Raw genomic sequence first — 15,213 nt, 5'->3', positions numbered from 1 at the left:
ATTTTACCGCAAAAATGCCTTCATCTCACCAGAATGTTGTGAGAGAGTGAGCGCTAAAAGCTAAAAAGGCTAAGCAATGATCGTTTTTATTACAGCAATAACATAAAACACATAGTCAATTGGTAAAAACACAATGATAAAATACAACTAATAAAATCTTTCTTAAAACCTACATGGATTCATGATATATGTATATAATCAAAATCTACTTCCTGTACTAAGGTGACAATATAAGTTTTAGGTGAGATTGCAGCATAAAATGATCACAGCAAATATCAAAAAGAAATTAGCTAATAATATAATGATACTCATGATAGAGTGATGAACAGATGTATCCTAATGTTAAATGAGACAAATACAAGTGTATACAAATACAAGTGTATATAAAAATTGGTGTGTACAGATATCGACAAAGTGAAAAAAATGGAAAAATATCATATAATGTCCAAGTGCAATGTTCAATTAAAATGGTGTCCAAAAATAAAATGCAAAAAAAAAAAAAAAAAAGAGAGAGATATACAAATATAAAATACAAAGGTGTCCGGTGTTTTTATATAAAAAAACAATTTCCCTTATTCTGTCAATTAGTGCGGGTTCATAGTGTTGCAAGAAGTTGCAGAAACAAAAATCCAGTCTGGTGTAAAAAGTAACACATAAAATAAATCCAAGATTGTGATCACAAGCAAAAAGAATAATGTGGAAGCAATGGAACAATTTAAAAAATAGGGAAAAAACTAAAATTACAAAAATAAAAACATAGGTAAAAGTGGTCCAAAATATCTTCTAAACCTGTAAATAAATGAAAAGAACAATAGTGCAATAACGTCTATACACTATATATAATAATTGAAAATGAGCTCACCAGTATGTCAGGCGGCATCTTCTATCTTCTTCCATTCGGAGCGGAGCGGGTCCATCTTGATGCAGCCAACACTGAGCCATTCTTCCTCACCGTCGGACTAACGATAAATGAAGGTTCCTTTAAATGACGTCATCCAAGATGGCATCCCTCGAATTCCGATTGGCTGATAGGATTCTATCAGCCAATCGGAATTAAGGTAGGAAAAATCTGATTGGCTGATTGAATCAGTCAATCAGATTCAAGTTCAATCCGATTGGCTGATCCAATCAGCCAATCAGATTGAGCTCACATTCTATTGGCTGATCGGAACAGCCAATAGAATGCAAGCTCAATCTGATTGGCTGATTGGAACAGCCAATAGAATGCGAACTCAATCTGATTGGCTGATTGTATCAGCCAATCCGATTGAACTTGAATCTGATTGGCTGATTCAATCAGCCAATCAGATTTTTCCTACCTTAATTCCGATTGGCTGATAGAATCCTATCAGCCAATCGGAATTCGAGGGACACCATCTTGGATGACGTCATTTAAAGGAACCTTCATTCTGTGTTAGGACATCGGAAGAAGAGGATGGATCCGCGCCGGCTGCTTCAAGATGGACCCGCTCCACTCCGGATGGAAGAAGATAGAAGATGCCGCCTGGATGAAGACTTTGGACCCTCTGGAGGACCTCTTCTTGCCGGATAGGATGAAGACTTCGGACTCTCTGAAAGACCTCTTCTTCCCAGATAGGATGAAGACTTCGGACCCTCTTCTGGACGGATCGGTGATACCTGGCTGGGTGAATACAAGGTAGGGAGATCTTCAGGGGCTTAGTGTTAGGTTTTTTTAAGGGGGGTTTGGGTGGGTTAGATTAGGGGTATGTGGGTGGTGGGTTGTAATATTGGGGGGGTATTGTATGTTTTTTTTTACAGGCAAAAGAGCTGATTTCTTTGGGGCATGCCCCGCAAAAAGCCCTTTTAAGGGCTGGTAAGGTAATAGAGCTGTTAACTTTTTATTTTAGAATAGGGTAGGGCATTGTTTTAATTTGGGGGGCTTTGTTATTTTTTTAGGGGGCTTAGAGTAGGTGTAATTAGCTTAAAATTCTTGTAATCTTTTTTTTTTTGTAATTTAGTGGGGTTTTTTTTTTGTAATTTAGTTTAGTTGATTTAATTGTAGGTAATTGTAGGTAGTTTAGTTAATTAATTTATTGATAGTGTAGAGTTAGGTTTAATTGTAACTTAGGTTAGGATTTATTTTACAGGTAATTTTGTAATTATTTTAACTAGGTAGCTATTAAATAGTTAATGTACCTAGTTAAAATAAATACAAAGTTGCCTGTAAAATAAATATAAATCCTAAAATAGCTACAATGTAATTATTAGTTATATTGTAGCTATATTAGGGTTTATTTGATAGGTAAGTATTTAGTTTTAAATAGGATTAATTTATTTAATAAGAAATAATTTATTTTGTTAGATTTAAATTATATTTAACTTAGGGTGGTGTTAGGGTTAGACTTAGCTTTAGGGGTTAATATATTTATTATAGTAGTGGTGAGGTCCGGTCAACAGATAAGGGGTTAATACTTGAAGTTAGGTGGCAGCGATGTTAGGGAGGGCAGATTAGGGGTTAATAAAATGTATTATAGGGTTTGCGAGGCGGGAGTGAGGCGGTTTAGGGTTTAATACATTTATTATAGTGGCAGCGATGTCCGGTCGGCAGATTAGGGGTTAATAAGTGTAGGTAAGGTAGCGGCGACGTTGGGGGGGCAGATTAGGGGTTAATAAATATTATGTAGGTGTCGGCGGTGTTAGGGGCAGCAGATTAGGGGTTTATAGGGATAATGTAGGTGGCGGCGGTGTCCGGTCGGCAGCTTAGTGGTCAAACATTTTTATTATAGTGGCGGTGATGTGGGGGGACCTCGGTTTAGGGGTACATAGGTAGTTTATAGGTGCTAGTGTACTTTAGAGCACAGTAGTTAAGAGCTTTATAAACCGGCGTTAGCCCATAAAGCTCTTAACTCCTGACTTTTTTCTGCGGCTGGAGTTTTGTCGTTAGAGTTCTAACGCTCACTTCAGCCAAGACTCTAAATACCAGCGTTAGGAAGATCCCATTGAAAAGATAGGATACGGAATTGGCGTAAGGGGATCTGCGGTATGGGAAAAGTCGCGGCTGGAAAGTGAGCGTTAGACCCTTTCCTGACTGACTCTAAATACCAGCGGGCGGTAAAAAGCAGCGTTAGGACCCCTTAACGCTGGTTTTGACAGCTAACGCAGAACTCTAAATCTAGGCGTATGTGTTTTATGTTATTGCTGTAATAAAAACGATCATTGCTTAGCCTTTTTAGCTTTTAGCGCTCACTCTCTCACAGCATTTTAGTTTTTTTCCCAGTCCACTAGGGGGCTTCTTTCAGTGAGATTAAGGCTTCTTCTTACTAGTGCTCGGTTTACGTGCTTTGTGAGCAGTTGCCCTTCATCTAATATTTTTACTGTAACCATCAGTGCTGAGCTCACGTTTTGTTTCACTGTGATCTTGTAGGATGTTACAATAATCTCACAAGATTTTATAGTAAACTTTTTGAAATGCTGAGGGAATTGAAGCTTTAGGGGGTCAAGAGTATCAAAGGCTGCAGACAGATCAAGGATTAACAGAGAGCATTGGACTTTAGATTTTGCAGTAAACAAAATTATCAGTAACCTTAATGATTGCAGGCTCTGTGGAGTATTGGGGGACAAAATCTAGATATTTTTATAAAGCAAATGTCGACAGGCACAATATAATTTCTGTGTTTTAATGATTCTCTTAAAACAGCAAGTATGTGTTATTAGGGCAGAATGAAGAATTGATGGCATATTCTCAACCAAGTTATTTTTTTTTTTGGGGGGGGGCGGCAATTAAGTCAAACTATTAAACAACTAAAATGGAACATTAATTTGAAAACATTAGAAATCAGAGGGACAAACACGGTGATAATTCTGACTGCTTTCATAGTTAATGGGATTTCCTTATAGAATTACTATTAGTAGAATGTATACATAGGGGCATATGTGAATGGAGCTTGATGCCCCGTGTTTCTGGCGAGCCTGCAGGCTCGCCAGAAACAGCAGTTATGAAGCAGCGGTCACAAAGACCGCTGCTCCATAGCCTGTCTGCCTGCACTGAGCAGGAGGACAGACATCGCCGCAATTCAACCTGATCAAGTACGATTGGGTTGATTGACAACCCCCTGCTGGCAGCCTATTGGCCGCGAGTCTGCAGGGGGCGGCGTTGCACCAGCAGCTCTTGTGAGCTGCTGGTGCAATGCTGAATACAGCGAGCATATTGCTCGCCGTATTCAACGATGTCTGTCAGACCTGATCCGCACTGTCGGATCAGGTCCGACAGACATTAATAACTAGAGGCCATAGGCTATATTTTATATAATTTGTAATCACTCAACCTCGGAAGTCCCACTTTTTTTAATCATTTTAAAGCAAATTGTATTTCCTGGAGTTACAGACAGCTTTTTGTCTAATCTACTCATTGTGGCTTTATATTCTGCTATAAATTCACTTACTAAATTAAAGTCTTCTGAGGCTTCACTGGGGGATTTAAAGCCTCTTGAGTAGGAAATGTCTGCAATAAATGTGCATACAGCTGACATCATATAGTAGATTTGAATGATTTTAAAGTCAATGTGAAAAATGTCACAGAAGAAAAATATATTCTTTAAAAAAATGACTTAAAAATAAATTAATCTTTGACCAAATACCTCATTCTTATGAAATGGATATTACCTTGAACGAAGTGCAATGTTTTACTACACCCAATATCTTTAGTAATAAAATAAGTCAAACATTGTTCATCTTTGATTTTGAAATGCAGGCTAAGGGATTGCTCTCAGTTCTAATTGCTCTTTGGGAATAATAAGAAATGTTTTGTACTGTCCTTTTGATGTCACTACTTTAATGACTGACAATATGAATACTGTGTAATACATTAACTGATATTGTAAAAAAGGGAAAAATATCAGCCATACTCATTTCTTACATTAGGTTTAAATCAGTGTTTTGTTCTGCCAAAAGCTATTCAGCCTTTTATCATATCTAAATGCCTGATTTAAGGCTCTCTCACACTGCTATGAGTTATTTGTGATACATTTTAAGTTTGTCATTTGAAAAATAGATCTACTCTAGGTGGTCGTGTAGTCATTTTGTTTTCTTTGTTGTAAGAAAAACCATAATGTGTTTTGAAAATGTTTAGCTTAATTTTTTTGTGCTTCTGTTTTTATGCTTGTCTAACTAACTATTAAATTTAAGTGTTCTAGAACTTAATGCTCTTTCTTAAGTTGAGGCTTAAAATTTTACTTTCATGTCCATTTAAACAGACAGTTCTCTCTAATTTAGAAAATGTATAAAAATTAAGTTTAAGTTCACAGTGTATATGGGTCTGTATTTGGCTAATGGCTGTCAAATGATACAGGGGCCGGAAAATGAAAGCACTTTTTGAAAATTGCCAGAAAGTTCTGAGTAAGTGCAAAATCATTGTATTTGTATTATGAACCTATCAAGTATACAATTCTACTGTATTTAATGTAAAAAATAACATAAAGTGCATGCCAACACCATCAGAATCTGACAGGATTTGCCAGAAGAGTTAAATGTTACATAACAACACCATCCATATAATATATATAACAATATACATGACAAAGCATTTGCATTTTCTAACACATTCAATAATAGTTCAAGAACTCTTTATTTTTACACTTTTAACAGTTTTAGCTAGAGTGGAATAACAAACCATTTTACTAACAATCTAAACCATAAACTAAGTACTTGTTAGGTTATTTTACCACTTATCCCCTTCTCTTGTTCCATTTCCTTTTTCCATACCCTCCTTTTTTCCATACGCAACTTTGAGAAGATGTCATAGATCTGTAACTGTTTAAAGTGATGGTAAACTCTCCCCTTTATAAAATCAGATCTGGAATGTAAGCGCTATTTTAGATGGGGTTTTATTCATCATGTGCAATGAAGATGCGCTATAACTTAGTTATTAATATAGATATGAAATTCAAATACCCCACGTTACACCACCCACTTCAAAAGTCAATTTTCCTGTCAGCTAAATGATTGAATTACTCTCCAATCAATGCTCTAGCTACAACAAAAGTGCCATATGGGGAGAGCGCTGATTGGACAACAATTCAATCTGTTAGCTCACAGAAAAGTTTACTTTTGAAGTGGGCGGAGGAGCATGCAGTATTTGAATTTCATATCTATATTAATAACTAAGTTATACTGCATCTTCATTACAGCAAATGAATTAAACTCCATCTAAAATAGCGCTTACATTCCAGATCTGATTTTATAAAGGGGAGAGTTTACCATCACTTTAAGTACCTGCCTTTTAGGAATAACTTCACCATTAGGGATTGTTTGTTTGCTTAATAAGTCCAACAATAATGTCTGCTACTGATTATTAGCTGCAGCATTATTGTTATGTTCATGCCTGCCAACAAATTTTGTAATGGGAAGTAAGAGCCCAGTGATATTGCTGGTAGAAATCGTCGACAAACAATTGGTTGTATGCTCAGTTGCATCTTATATACTTCACTGTTTAAAGGGATATTAAGTTCAAGATTATCTCTCTCTTTCTAATATTTGTTATTAAGAAAAATAAAAGAACATTGTAATAATAATGATTTGCTTTATCCTGTTTATGCTGTTAAATACCCCTGAAAGCTTTCTTGAGAGAGAGAGGCTGGAGTGCCCCATCATGGGGAGATGTATTTCAGCCTGCAAAATTATATATTTTTTGTCAATTATTTTTATTAGATAGTGTTATTATGAGTGCAACTGTACTTTTAAACGTATGTCTTATGTAACAGTTAACCAGAGGTTGCGCAATCCCGAAGTGTGTTAAATTGCGCAAATGTTAGCGCCACTTGTAATCTAGCCCTTGGTTGGTAAAACCTTATAAAATATGTTATTAAAATATACTTTTATTATTTATTTTGCCCTCATTACATGTAAGTTTGAAAATTATGGATTTTTTCTAGTCCTGAAAACTGAAAGATCATATGGCCCTCTTCACACGTCTAACGCTACCACATATATGTCAATCATTATGAGTTTGGTATCTTGTCTTCTCTGCTGAAACCAAACAATAGAGATTTGGTTAACACAATGATGGTGGCAAGCCCTATCTTTTCCAGACATAAGTCGAGATTGGCTCTTCTAAAAAACAAAATCTATAGATGGAGTTTGACGTTTGAAAAACAATTTCAGCACACCTATCTTTTGCAATGCAATGTTTAAAGAGACATGATATCATTTTATGCAATGCTAATTTTTTTAAGTAATTGGTATTAACCAAGGTGAAGTACATTTGACAAATCTACATATATGTGTGTGTGTGTATATATATATATATATATATATATATATATATATATATATATATATGACTATATGCATATATACATATACATTAATACCTAAATACACAAATTTAGACATGCATATGTATGTATATATACATTTTAGCCCTTTCTTTCAAATACCTTAGCATATACCATATACCTTTTAACCCTTATAATTCTTTTTTTTTAATATGAATAATTATTATTAGCTAGTGTATATGGAGCTGATTCTTTAAGTTCTCTGGGCTGGTGAGATTCTATAAAAATGCACGCCAGCCCTTCTCCTTCCCTGGTGAAATTCTATAAAAACAAAATTTATGCTTACCTGATACATTTCTTTCTTTCCTGGATATGGTGAATCCACACCTTGAGTAATTAATGTTGGGAATATCACTCCTAGCCAGCAGAAGGAGGCAAAGAGCACAACAGTTAAAACTGCTAAGTATCACTCCCTTACCCACAATCCCCAGTCATTCGACCAAAGGGAAATGGAGAAAAATGAGTAACACAAGGTGCAGAGGTGCCTAAGGTTATAGTCAAAAGAACAACTGTCTTAAAATAAAGGGTGGGGCCGTGGACTCACCATATCCGGAAATAAATAAATTTATTAGGTAAGCATAAATTTTGTTTTTCTTTCCTAAGATATGGTGAGTCCACAGCTTGAGTAATTACTGTTGGGAACCAATACCCAAGCTAGAGGACACGGATAAATAGGGAGGGACAAGACAGGCAGTCCTAAACAGAAGGCACCACCTTTCTCCCAAAAGAAGCCTCAGCCGAGGCAAAATAATCAAATTTGTAAAATTTTGAAAAATGTATGCAGAGAAGACCAAGTTACAGCCTTGCAAATTTGTTCCACAGAAGCTTCATTTTTGAAAGCCCAAGAAGAAGAAACAGCTCTTGTGGAATGAGCCATAATTCTCTCAGGAGGCTGCTGTCCAGCAGTCTCATAAGCCAAATGAATTATACTTCGTAACAAAAAAGAAAGAGTAGTAGCAGTAGCTTTCTGAAATGTACGCTTCCCAGAGATACAGACAAAGAGGGCAGAGGACTGGTGAAAATCCTTAGTCGTCTGTAAGTAGAATTTAAGAGCACGTACAACATCTAAATTGTGTAACAAACGTTCTTTGGAAGAAGAAGGATTAGGACACAGAGAGGGAACAACAATTTCCTGATTGATACAGTATTTCTATTTGAAACAACCTTAGGAAGGAAACCTAACTTAGTACGAAGAACCGCCTTATCGGCATGAAAAATATGATAAGGGGAATCACACTGCAGAGCTGAGAGTTCTGATACTCTTCGAGCAGAAGAGATAGCAACAAGAAATAAAACCTTCCAAGATAACAACTTAATCTCTATGGAAAGCAATGGCTCAAATGGAGCTAGCTGTAAAACTTTAAGAACAAGGTAAAGGCTCCAAGGAGGAGCAACAGAGTTAAAGACAGGCCTGATTTTGACCAAGGCCAGACAAAAAGATTGCACATCTGGCACATCCGCCAAACGTTTATGTAGTAAAACTGATAAAGCAGAAATCTGACCCTTCAGGGTACTAACTGACAATCGCTTCTCCAGGCCTTCCTGAAGAAAAGATAAAATTCTAGGAATTCTAATTCTACTCCAAGAGTAGCCCTTGGATTCACACCAATAAAGATATTTATGCCATATCTTATGGAAAATCTTTCTAGCAACAGGCTTGCAAGCCTGAATCATGGTCTCAATGACCGACTCAGAAAAACCACGCTTAGACAGAATTGAGCATTCAATCACCAAGCAGTCAGCTTTAGAGAAACGAGATTTGGATGAAGTAAGGGACCCTGAATCAGGAGGTACTTCCTCAGAGGTAGTCTCCAAGGTGGAAGAGATGACATCTCCACTAGGTCTGCAAACCAGACCCTGTGAGGCCATGCAGAGGCTATTAGAATCACTGACGCCCTCTCCTGTTTTATACAATCAATGACTCGTGGAAGGAGAGCAAATGGAGGAAACAGGTATGCCAACCTGAAAACCCAAGGAGCCGCCAGAGCATCTATCAGAACGGCCTGAGGATCTCTTGACCTTGAACCGTACCTTGTAAGCTTGGTGTTCTGATGGAACGCTACCAGATTTAACTCCGGCACCCCCCCCCCCATTTGAGGACTAAGCTGGAAAACACCTCCGGATGGAGTTCCCACTCCCTGGGATGAAAAGTCTGTCTGCTCAGAAAATCCGCTTCCCAGTTGTCTACTCCTGGAATGTGAATGGCAGATAGACAGCAATTGAGGGTCTCTGCCCACTGAAGAATCCAAGTAACCTCCTTCATAGCTAAGGAACTCTGAGTTCCTCCATTGTTATTGATGTAAGCCACAGAGGTTATGTTGTCTGACTAGAACCTGATAAACTGGGCTGAGGACAACTGAGGCCAAGCCAATGGAGCATTGTAAATCGCCCTCAACTCCAAGATGTTGATAGGAAGAGCAGACTCCTCAGGAGTATAAAGGCCATGAACTTTTAACAAGTTCCAGACTGCTCCCCAGCTCAGCAGGCTGGTGTCCATGGTCACGATCACCCAGGAAGGTCTCCGACAGCATGTGCCTTGAGACAGATGTTCCTGAGAAATCCACCATGGGAGAGAGTCCCTTGATGACTGATCTAACTCTATTCTCTGAGATAGATCTGCATGGTCGCCATTCCATTGTCTGAGCATGCACAACTGGAGAGCTCTCAAATGGAATCAAGCAAAAGGAATGATGTCCATGGAAGCCACCATCTGTCAGGATACGGTGCAATATGATAAGTACCTATAGTATACCTTAGCTCCACTCAGTCTCACACCACACCTTGAGAGTTAATATCATGTAACTCTCTAGTTATGCTCATAGAACTGAGGGCGACCGTGTTAGGGTCAAGATGTTAATAAATAAGTGTCAGTAGATGTTAAGAGAATCTATGTGTGGGAGCATAAGAATGTAAAGTGACATATATCATGTATAGAATATTCATAAATGACCTACTATGAGCTCATAGATTTAAAGCAGGTTAACCATATAATTACAGTGCATACAGCTGGGTATTATTGCTATGATCATAGATGTTTAGATTAGTTATCATCAGGAAACTTAGTAAGCCATGTTCCATGTGTCTGTAGAAACTGATATACTTTTGCACATTAAGAAAGTCAGGGGCCCTTTAAGAGCGTTTGCATTGGTAGCAACTGTGAACAGACTTGAAGAGCACAATAAGAATGTCAGGGGCCCTTTAAGAGCGTTTATATCAGTAACAACTGTGAACAGACTTGCAAAGCACAATAAGAAAGTCAGGGGCCCTTTAAGAGCGTTTGTATCAGTAACAACTGTGAACAGACTTGCAAAGCACATGAGGCAGACAGATAGAATGAAACTGGGAAGCCGTGGGACACTGCACAGTGCATAGGAATGAAGAGGTAGTTGCAGGAACCACTTTACCTTTAGCTGATGGTCCCGGTAGTGAAATCCAGACCTCTAGTCCACAAGTCTGGATCCTAAGTGCTGATGACGTCACACGCTGCAGCATTTTCACAGAGGAGCAATAGGAGAGCGGAACTATTGGAATATTGTCAGGCTTGATAGTTCCTAAGGCACAACAAAGAGGGTTGCCGGTTGAGGGCTGCAGTGAGTAAACTGCCTGTGGAAACAAGATTCAGTTAGAGTCAATTAGGCAGCAAACAGTAACAGGCTGAGTAGCTGGGAATCCTGGGAAATCCAAATTACCTAGCAGTGAAGGGAAGCATTGTGATGCCTTAAATAGGAATGCCTAAACACCTGTGAGGAGATCTTAAAGGGAAAGTAGCAACAAGAGTAATCTATGCTTACATGTTCCTGACACCATCAGAAAAGTTACCTCCATACATTGAGCCACTGAAGGATGAGCAGTAGCCTGAAGAGAGAGGCAAGAGGAAATGATTTTGTTTTTCCTGACCTCTATCAGAAAAATCTTCATCAATAGAGAATCTATTATAGTCCCTTAGAACACTACTCTTGTTGCAGGGGAAAGGGAGTTTTTTTCCAGATTCATATTCCATCCGTGGGAACGAAGAAAAGACAACAATATCTCTGTGTGAGATTTTGCTTGTTGAAAAGATGGCGCCTGAACCAATATGTCATCTAGTTAGGGTGCCACAGAAATTCCACAAGAACGGATCACTACCAAAACACCCCCCAGAACCTGGAAATGGAAGGGCCACAAACAAGCTTAAATCCGAAGTATACCACCTTAGTCTTAGTAGAAGGAATTATACTGTCCGAATCTGAGATTTCACCCTTAGAAAGTCCTGATGTATCTTCCTCATCAGACTTATGAGAAAGGCCAACTTGGGAAGCAGAACTGAGGACAGGCACCTGACTTTCTGAATTCCTAGATTTCCTCTTGCGTTTTCTGTGTAATCTGGGAATGGCAGCTAATGCCACATATACCGCTGAAGATACCCGGGCAGCAATTTCTGCTTTTAAATAAACTCCACTAGGAGTTATAGAGGAACCACAGGGCACTGCATGTGACACCATGGAGGCTTGGGACGTAACAGGAGAAAGCTGAGGTATTATTTTAACAACATCATCCTGAGAGACATTAGGCTAAAAAAAATTACCTTTATTTTGCAAGGTTTTCTTGACACATGAAAAAATTGCATAGGAGCTGCAATTTGTGCATCTAAACATAATAAGCATGAATTCATGAGAGCAGGCTCTTGCTCCATATCAGACATGTTGTGAAACAGTAAATAAACTTGTACAGATAAGTTTCAAAGATTTTAATATTCAATTAAAATAAGCCAAGGAAAAAATACACTTTAAATTTTATCCCAAATTAGGATCGATCCCCACCTAAAATGTATAAGCCTGGTGGCCCTTGGAGAGGGTACTGTCACACCCTGGGATTGAACCTGGGACTATTGCTTTTGATATGCGCTATCCTTGCAACTGCCATATTACTGCTGTGACACAGAGAGGAACTCCTTCTTGGTACACTGAGTACTAGACATAACCCTTTTTTTTCAAACCTGACAGTTTAAAATGTTGCATCGTTTTATTTTAAAGCAATGGGGAAATGAATAAGCTGCAGAAATATAAGATTCAGCCTTAGGGCTAGATTTATCAAAGCCATTCTCCTATAATTCCATCCAAAATTGCGCATACGAACTGATCGTCATATTCATCAAAGCACGCTGTGCCTATAATTGTGCAAATCTGAAAGAAACTTTTTCGCACTCCACTTGCATTCGGCTAGGAGCACAGGCGCGCTCCCGAGTGCAACAATATACATTAGTAATAGGCGTAATTTAACAGCCCGACCTACAAATATGCCCAGTTTCTTATTTATAATTGCTTTGCGCCAATAGGGAACTGAAATTTCGGCTTCAATTGCATGTTGTATATTTCGCCATACAGACTGAGGCAAACACCATTATAATACATGCTTTTACATCTTGTGATGCAGTAATTTCTTCTTTTAACTAATTTTTCAAAGGCTCAGTGCCAAGAAGAGACTGTTATTGCCAGCAATTTGCGCTTCCACAGGCGCATATGGGTACCAACAGTTTTATATATATATATCGATATATTTATTTTTGCAATCTTAAATTATCAACATATGGCAAAAACAGCACAGAAACATTATATGATATATATATAAGCTAAATAGTTACCTAAAAAAACGCTTTTTAATAATCAAACGTCACCTCTTAGCCAAAAATATTTTTAGCCATGAACTGCTGTACCAGGTAAAAACAGCGATCGATTGAAACAAATAATGGAGCTTTCTACAAAGTATCTTATACTTCATGAATGAAAGTCCCCTTTATTTGTTTCAATAGTCAATCCTAGCGTTTGTACAACGCTAGGATTGACTTTCACTTTAAAGATAATTCTTATAAATAAATCATAATTGGCACAATAATATTTTTGTAAATACAAAAAAATTTAACTTTATGTTTTATTATTGTTTTTTCTTGTATTTGTAGTCTTATGGAGGATACGTAACATCAATGGCCCTCGGACTTGGGACAGGACTATTTAAGTGTGGCATGGCTGTGGCTCCTGTTTCCAACTGGGAATATTATGGTATGGAAACTTTTGAAATATATATTATTAAGGAAATTAAATTATCTAGTATTTGTCTGTTTAAACAGTTTAAAAGGGCTTTTATAATGTTAAATTTAGAAACAAATTAGAGCATGTAATTTTAACAATAGTGACACTCTATTGATATGTTTTTAAGCCCCGCAAAAGGGTTAAGCACATACTTAAAGTCTTGCTTGGGACCAATAGAACACTGCTAGTTCTTGGTGGAAATTGCCGCTGATCCAAATATATTTTAGATCTCTTTCTTTCTTTCTCTCTTTCTCTCTCTCTCTCTCTCTCTCTCTCTCTCTCTCTATATATATATATATATATATATATATATATATATATATAAACATAGTAACATAATAGATGAGGTTGAAAAAAGACCAAAGTCCATCGAGTTTAACCTATACAAATCTAAAATATATACAAAAAGCTCCAGTTAAGCTTAAATAATCCCACTAAAAGGTGACCCATTTAATACTAGCAATCATATCCATGAATTTTGTTTATAGACAGAAATGTATCCAAATAATATTTAAATGTATCTAGGGTATTGGCATTCACTACCTCCTTTGGTAATGAGTTCCACAATTGTATTGCTCTTACAGTGAAAAAAACGTTTCCCTTGCAGGAGATTAAAAGGCTTACATGAGTGCTAGGAAAAAAACCCTTAAGTTTAAGAGAGAATCAGCTCTCAAATCAGCTAAAAAATAGATACATAAAATATTTAGAAAATTCTTCAGTGGTGAATTGGCAAAAATACCAAGAGGCAAAAACAGACAGGGAAGTTTTTTTTAACCAGCAGATCTTTCAAAGAGATGTTAACAACAAAGTTAGATACAGCAGGTTCACGCCAGAGACTGCTAAACTACTAGCTAAAATAGTTAAAAGTAAAAGGAATAACAATTATATTGGGGCCATTAAGGTAAAGGGTAAAAGGTATACCTCGCCAAAAAACATACTAGCTAAATTTCACTCCTTTTATGAGACACTCTATTCCATTGGCAAAACTGACCCAGAAATAATGACTAAGTTCTGGAATAAAATTGCTACGCCTAAGATCAACCTGGTACAATTGGAGGCCCTAAATAAGGAAATATCAGCAGAAGAAATAATACAAGCCATAAAATCTGCATCCTGTGGTAAAGCCCCCGGCCCAGATTTAATTCCCATGGAATTTTATCAAATATTACATGAGGACATCAGTCAAGTCCTAGTACGTCTATACAATAGTTATTTCATCAAAAATATACAGCCTTCAAGATACTTTACGGAAGCCAACATTACTCTAATATATTAAAAAGATAAGGATATAGAAACAATGGATGCATATCGTCCTATTTCCCTGCTTAATGCAGATTATAAGATAATAGCCAGCATCTTAGCGGACAGGTTAAAGGGAGTATTAGAAGATATAATCCATCCTGATCAAACAGGGTTTATGCCAAGGAGAACGATGCAGAAAAACATCAGGACAGCAATGTTCCTCATTGAATCAATGATGCATAATCAGAAAGATAAGAGATTTAAACATGTGGATTTTGCCCTCTTGACGGTCGATGCCGAAAAGGCATTCGACTCTATATCATGGAACCATCTTTTTATTACGTTGAACAGGTTTGGGATATCGGGGAACTTTGCCAATTATATCAAGCTAATATACAGAAACCCAATTTCTTATATTAAGATGAATGGGATAACATCATCTAGTCTTAGTCTTCAGACAGGAACCAGACAGGGTTGCCCATTACCACCACTCCTGTTCAACATTTCTTTAGAACCTTTGGCAATTTTATGCAGAGAAAAGCTAGAAGGAATTATGTTAGGAAGTAAAAAAATCACAATGTCAATGTATGCAGACGATATTCTATTCTACATAA

At 37.3% G+C, this 15,213-nt stretch overlaps 1 protein-coding gene across 2 annotated transcripts in view; it reads left to right on the top strand.

The window, feature by feature from the left end:
- Positions 1-15,213, top strand: part of LOC128645393 (prolyl endopeptidase FAP-like) — a 328,887-nt gene that overhangs the window by 187,313 nt on the left and 126,361 nt on the right. For both annotated transcript variants that reach the window (XM_053698376.1, XM_053698375.1), the window contains exon 22: positions 13,228-13,327. In XM_053698376.1, coding sequence (XP_053554351.1) covers positions 13,228-13,327 — 100 coding nt within the window. The remainder of the gene's footprint in view (positions 1-13,227; positions 13,328-15,213) is intronic.

Source organism: Bombina bombina, chromosome 1, assembly GCF_027579735.1.
Source record: "Bombina bombina isolate aBomBom1 chromosome 1, aBomBom1.pri, whole genome shotgun sequence".
NCBI classification, from domain to species: domain Eukaryota; kingdom Metazoa; phylum Chordata; class Amphibia; order Anura; family Bombinatoridae; genus Bombina; species Bombina bombina.
This window is presented reverse-complemented; position numbering and strand designations above follow the sequence as displayed.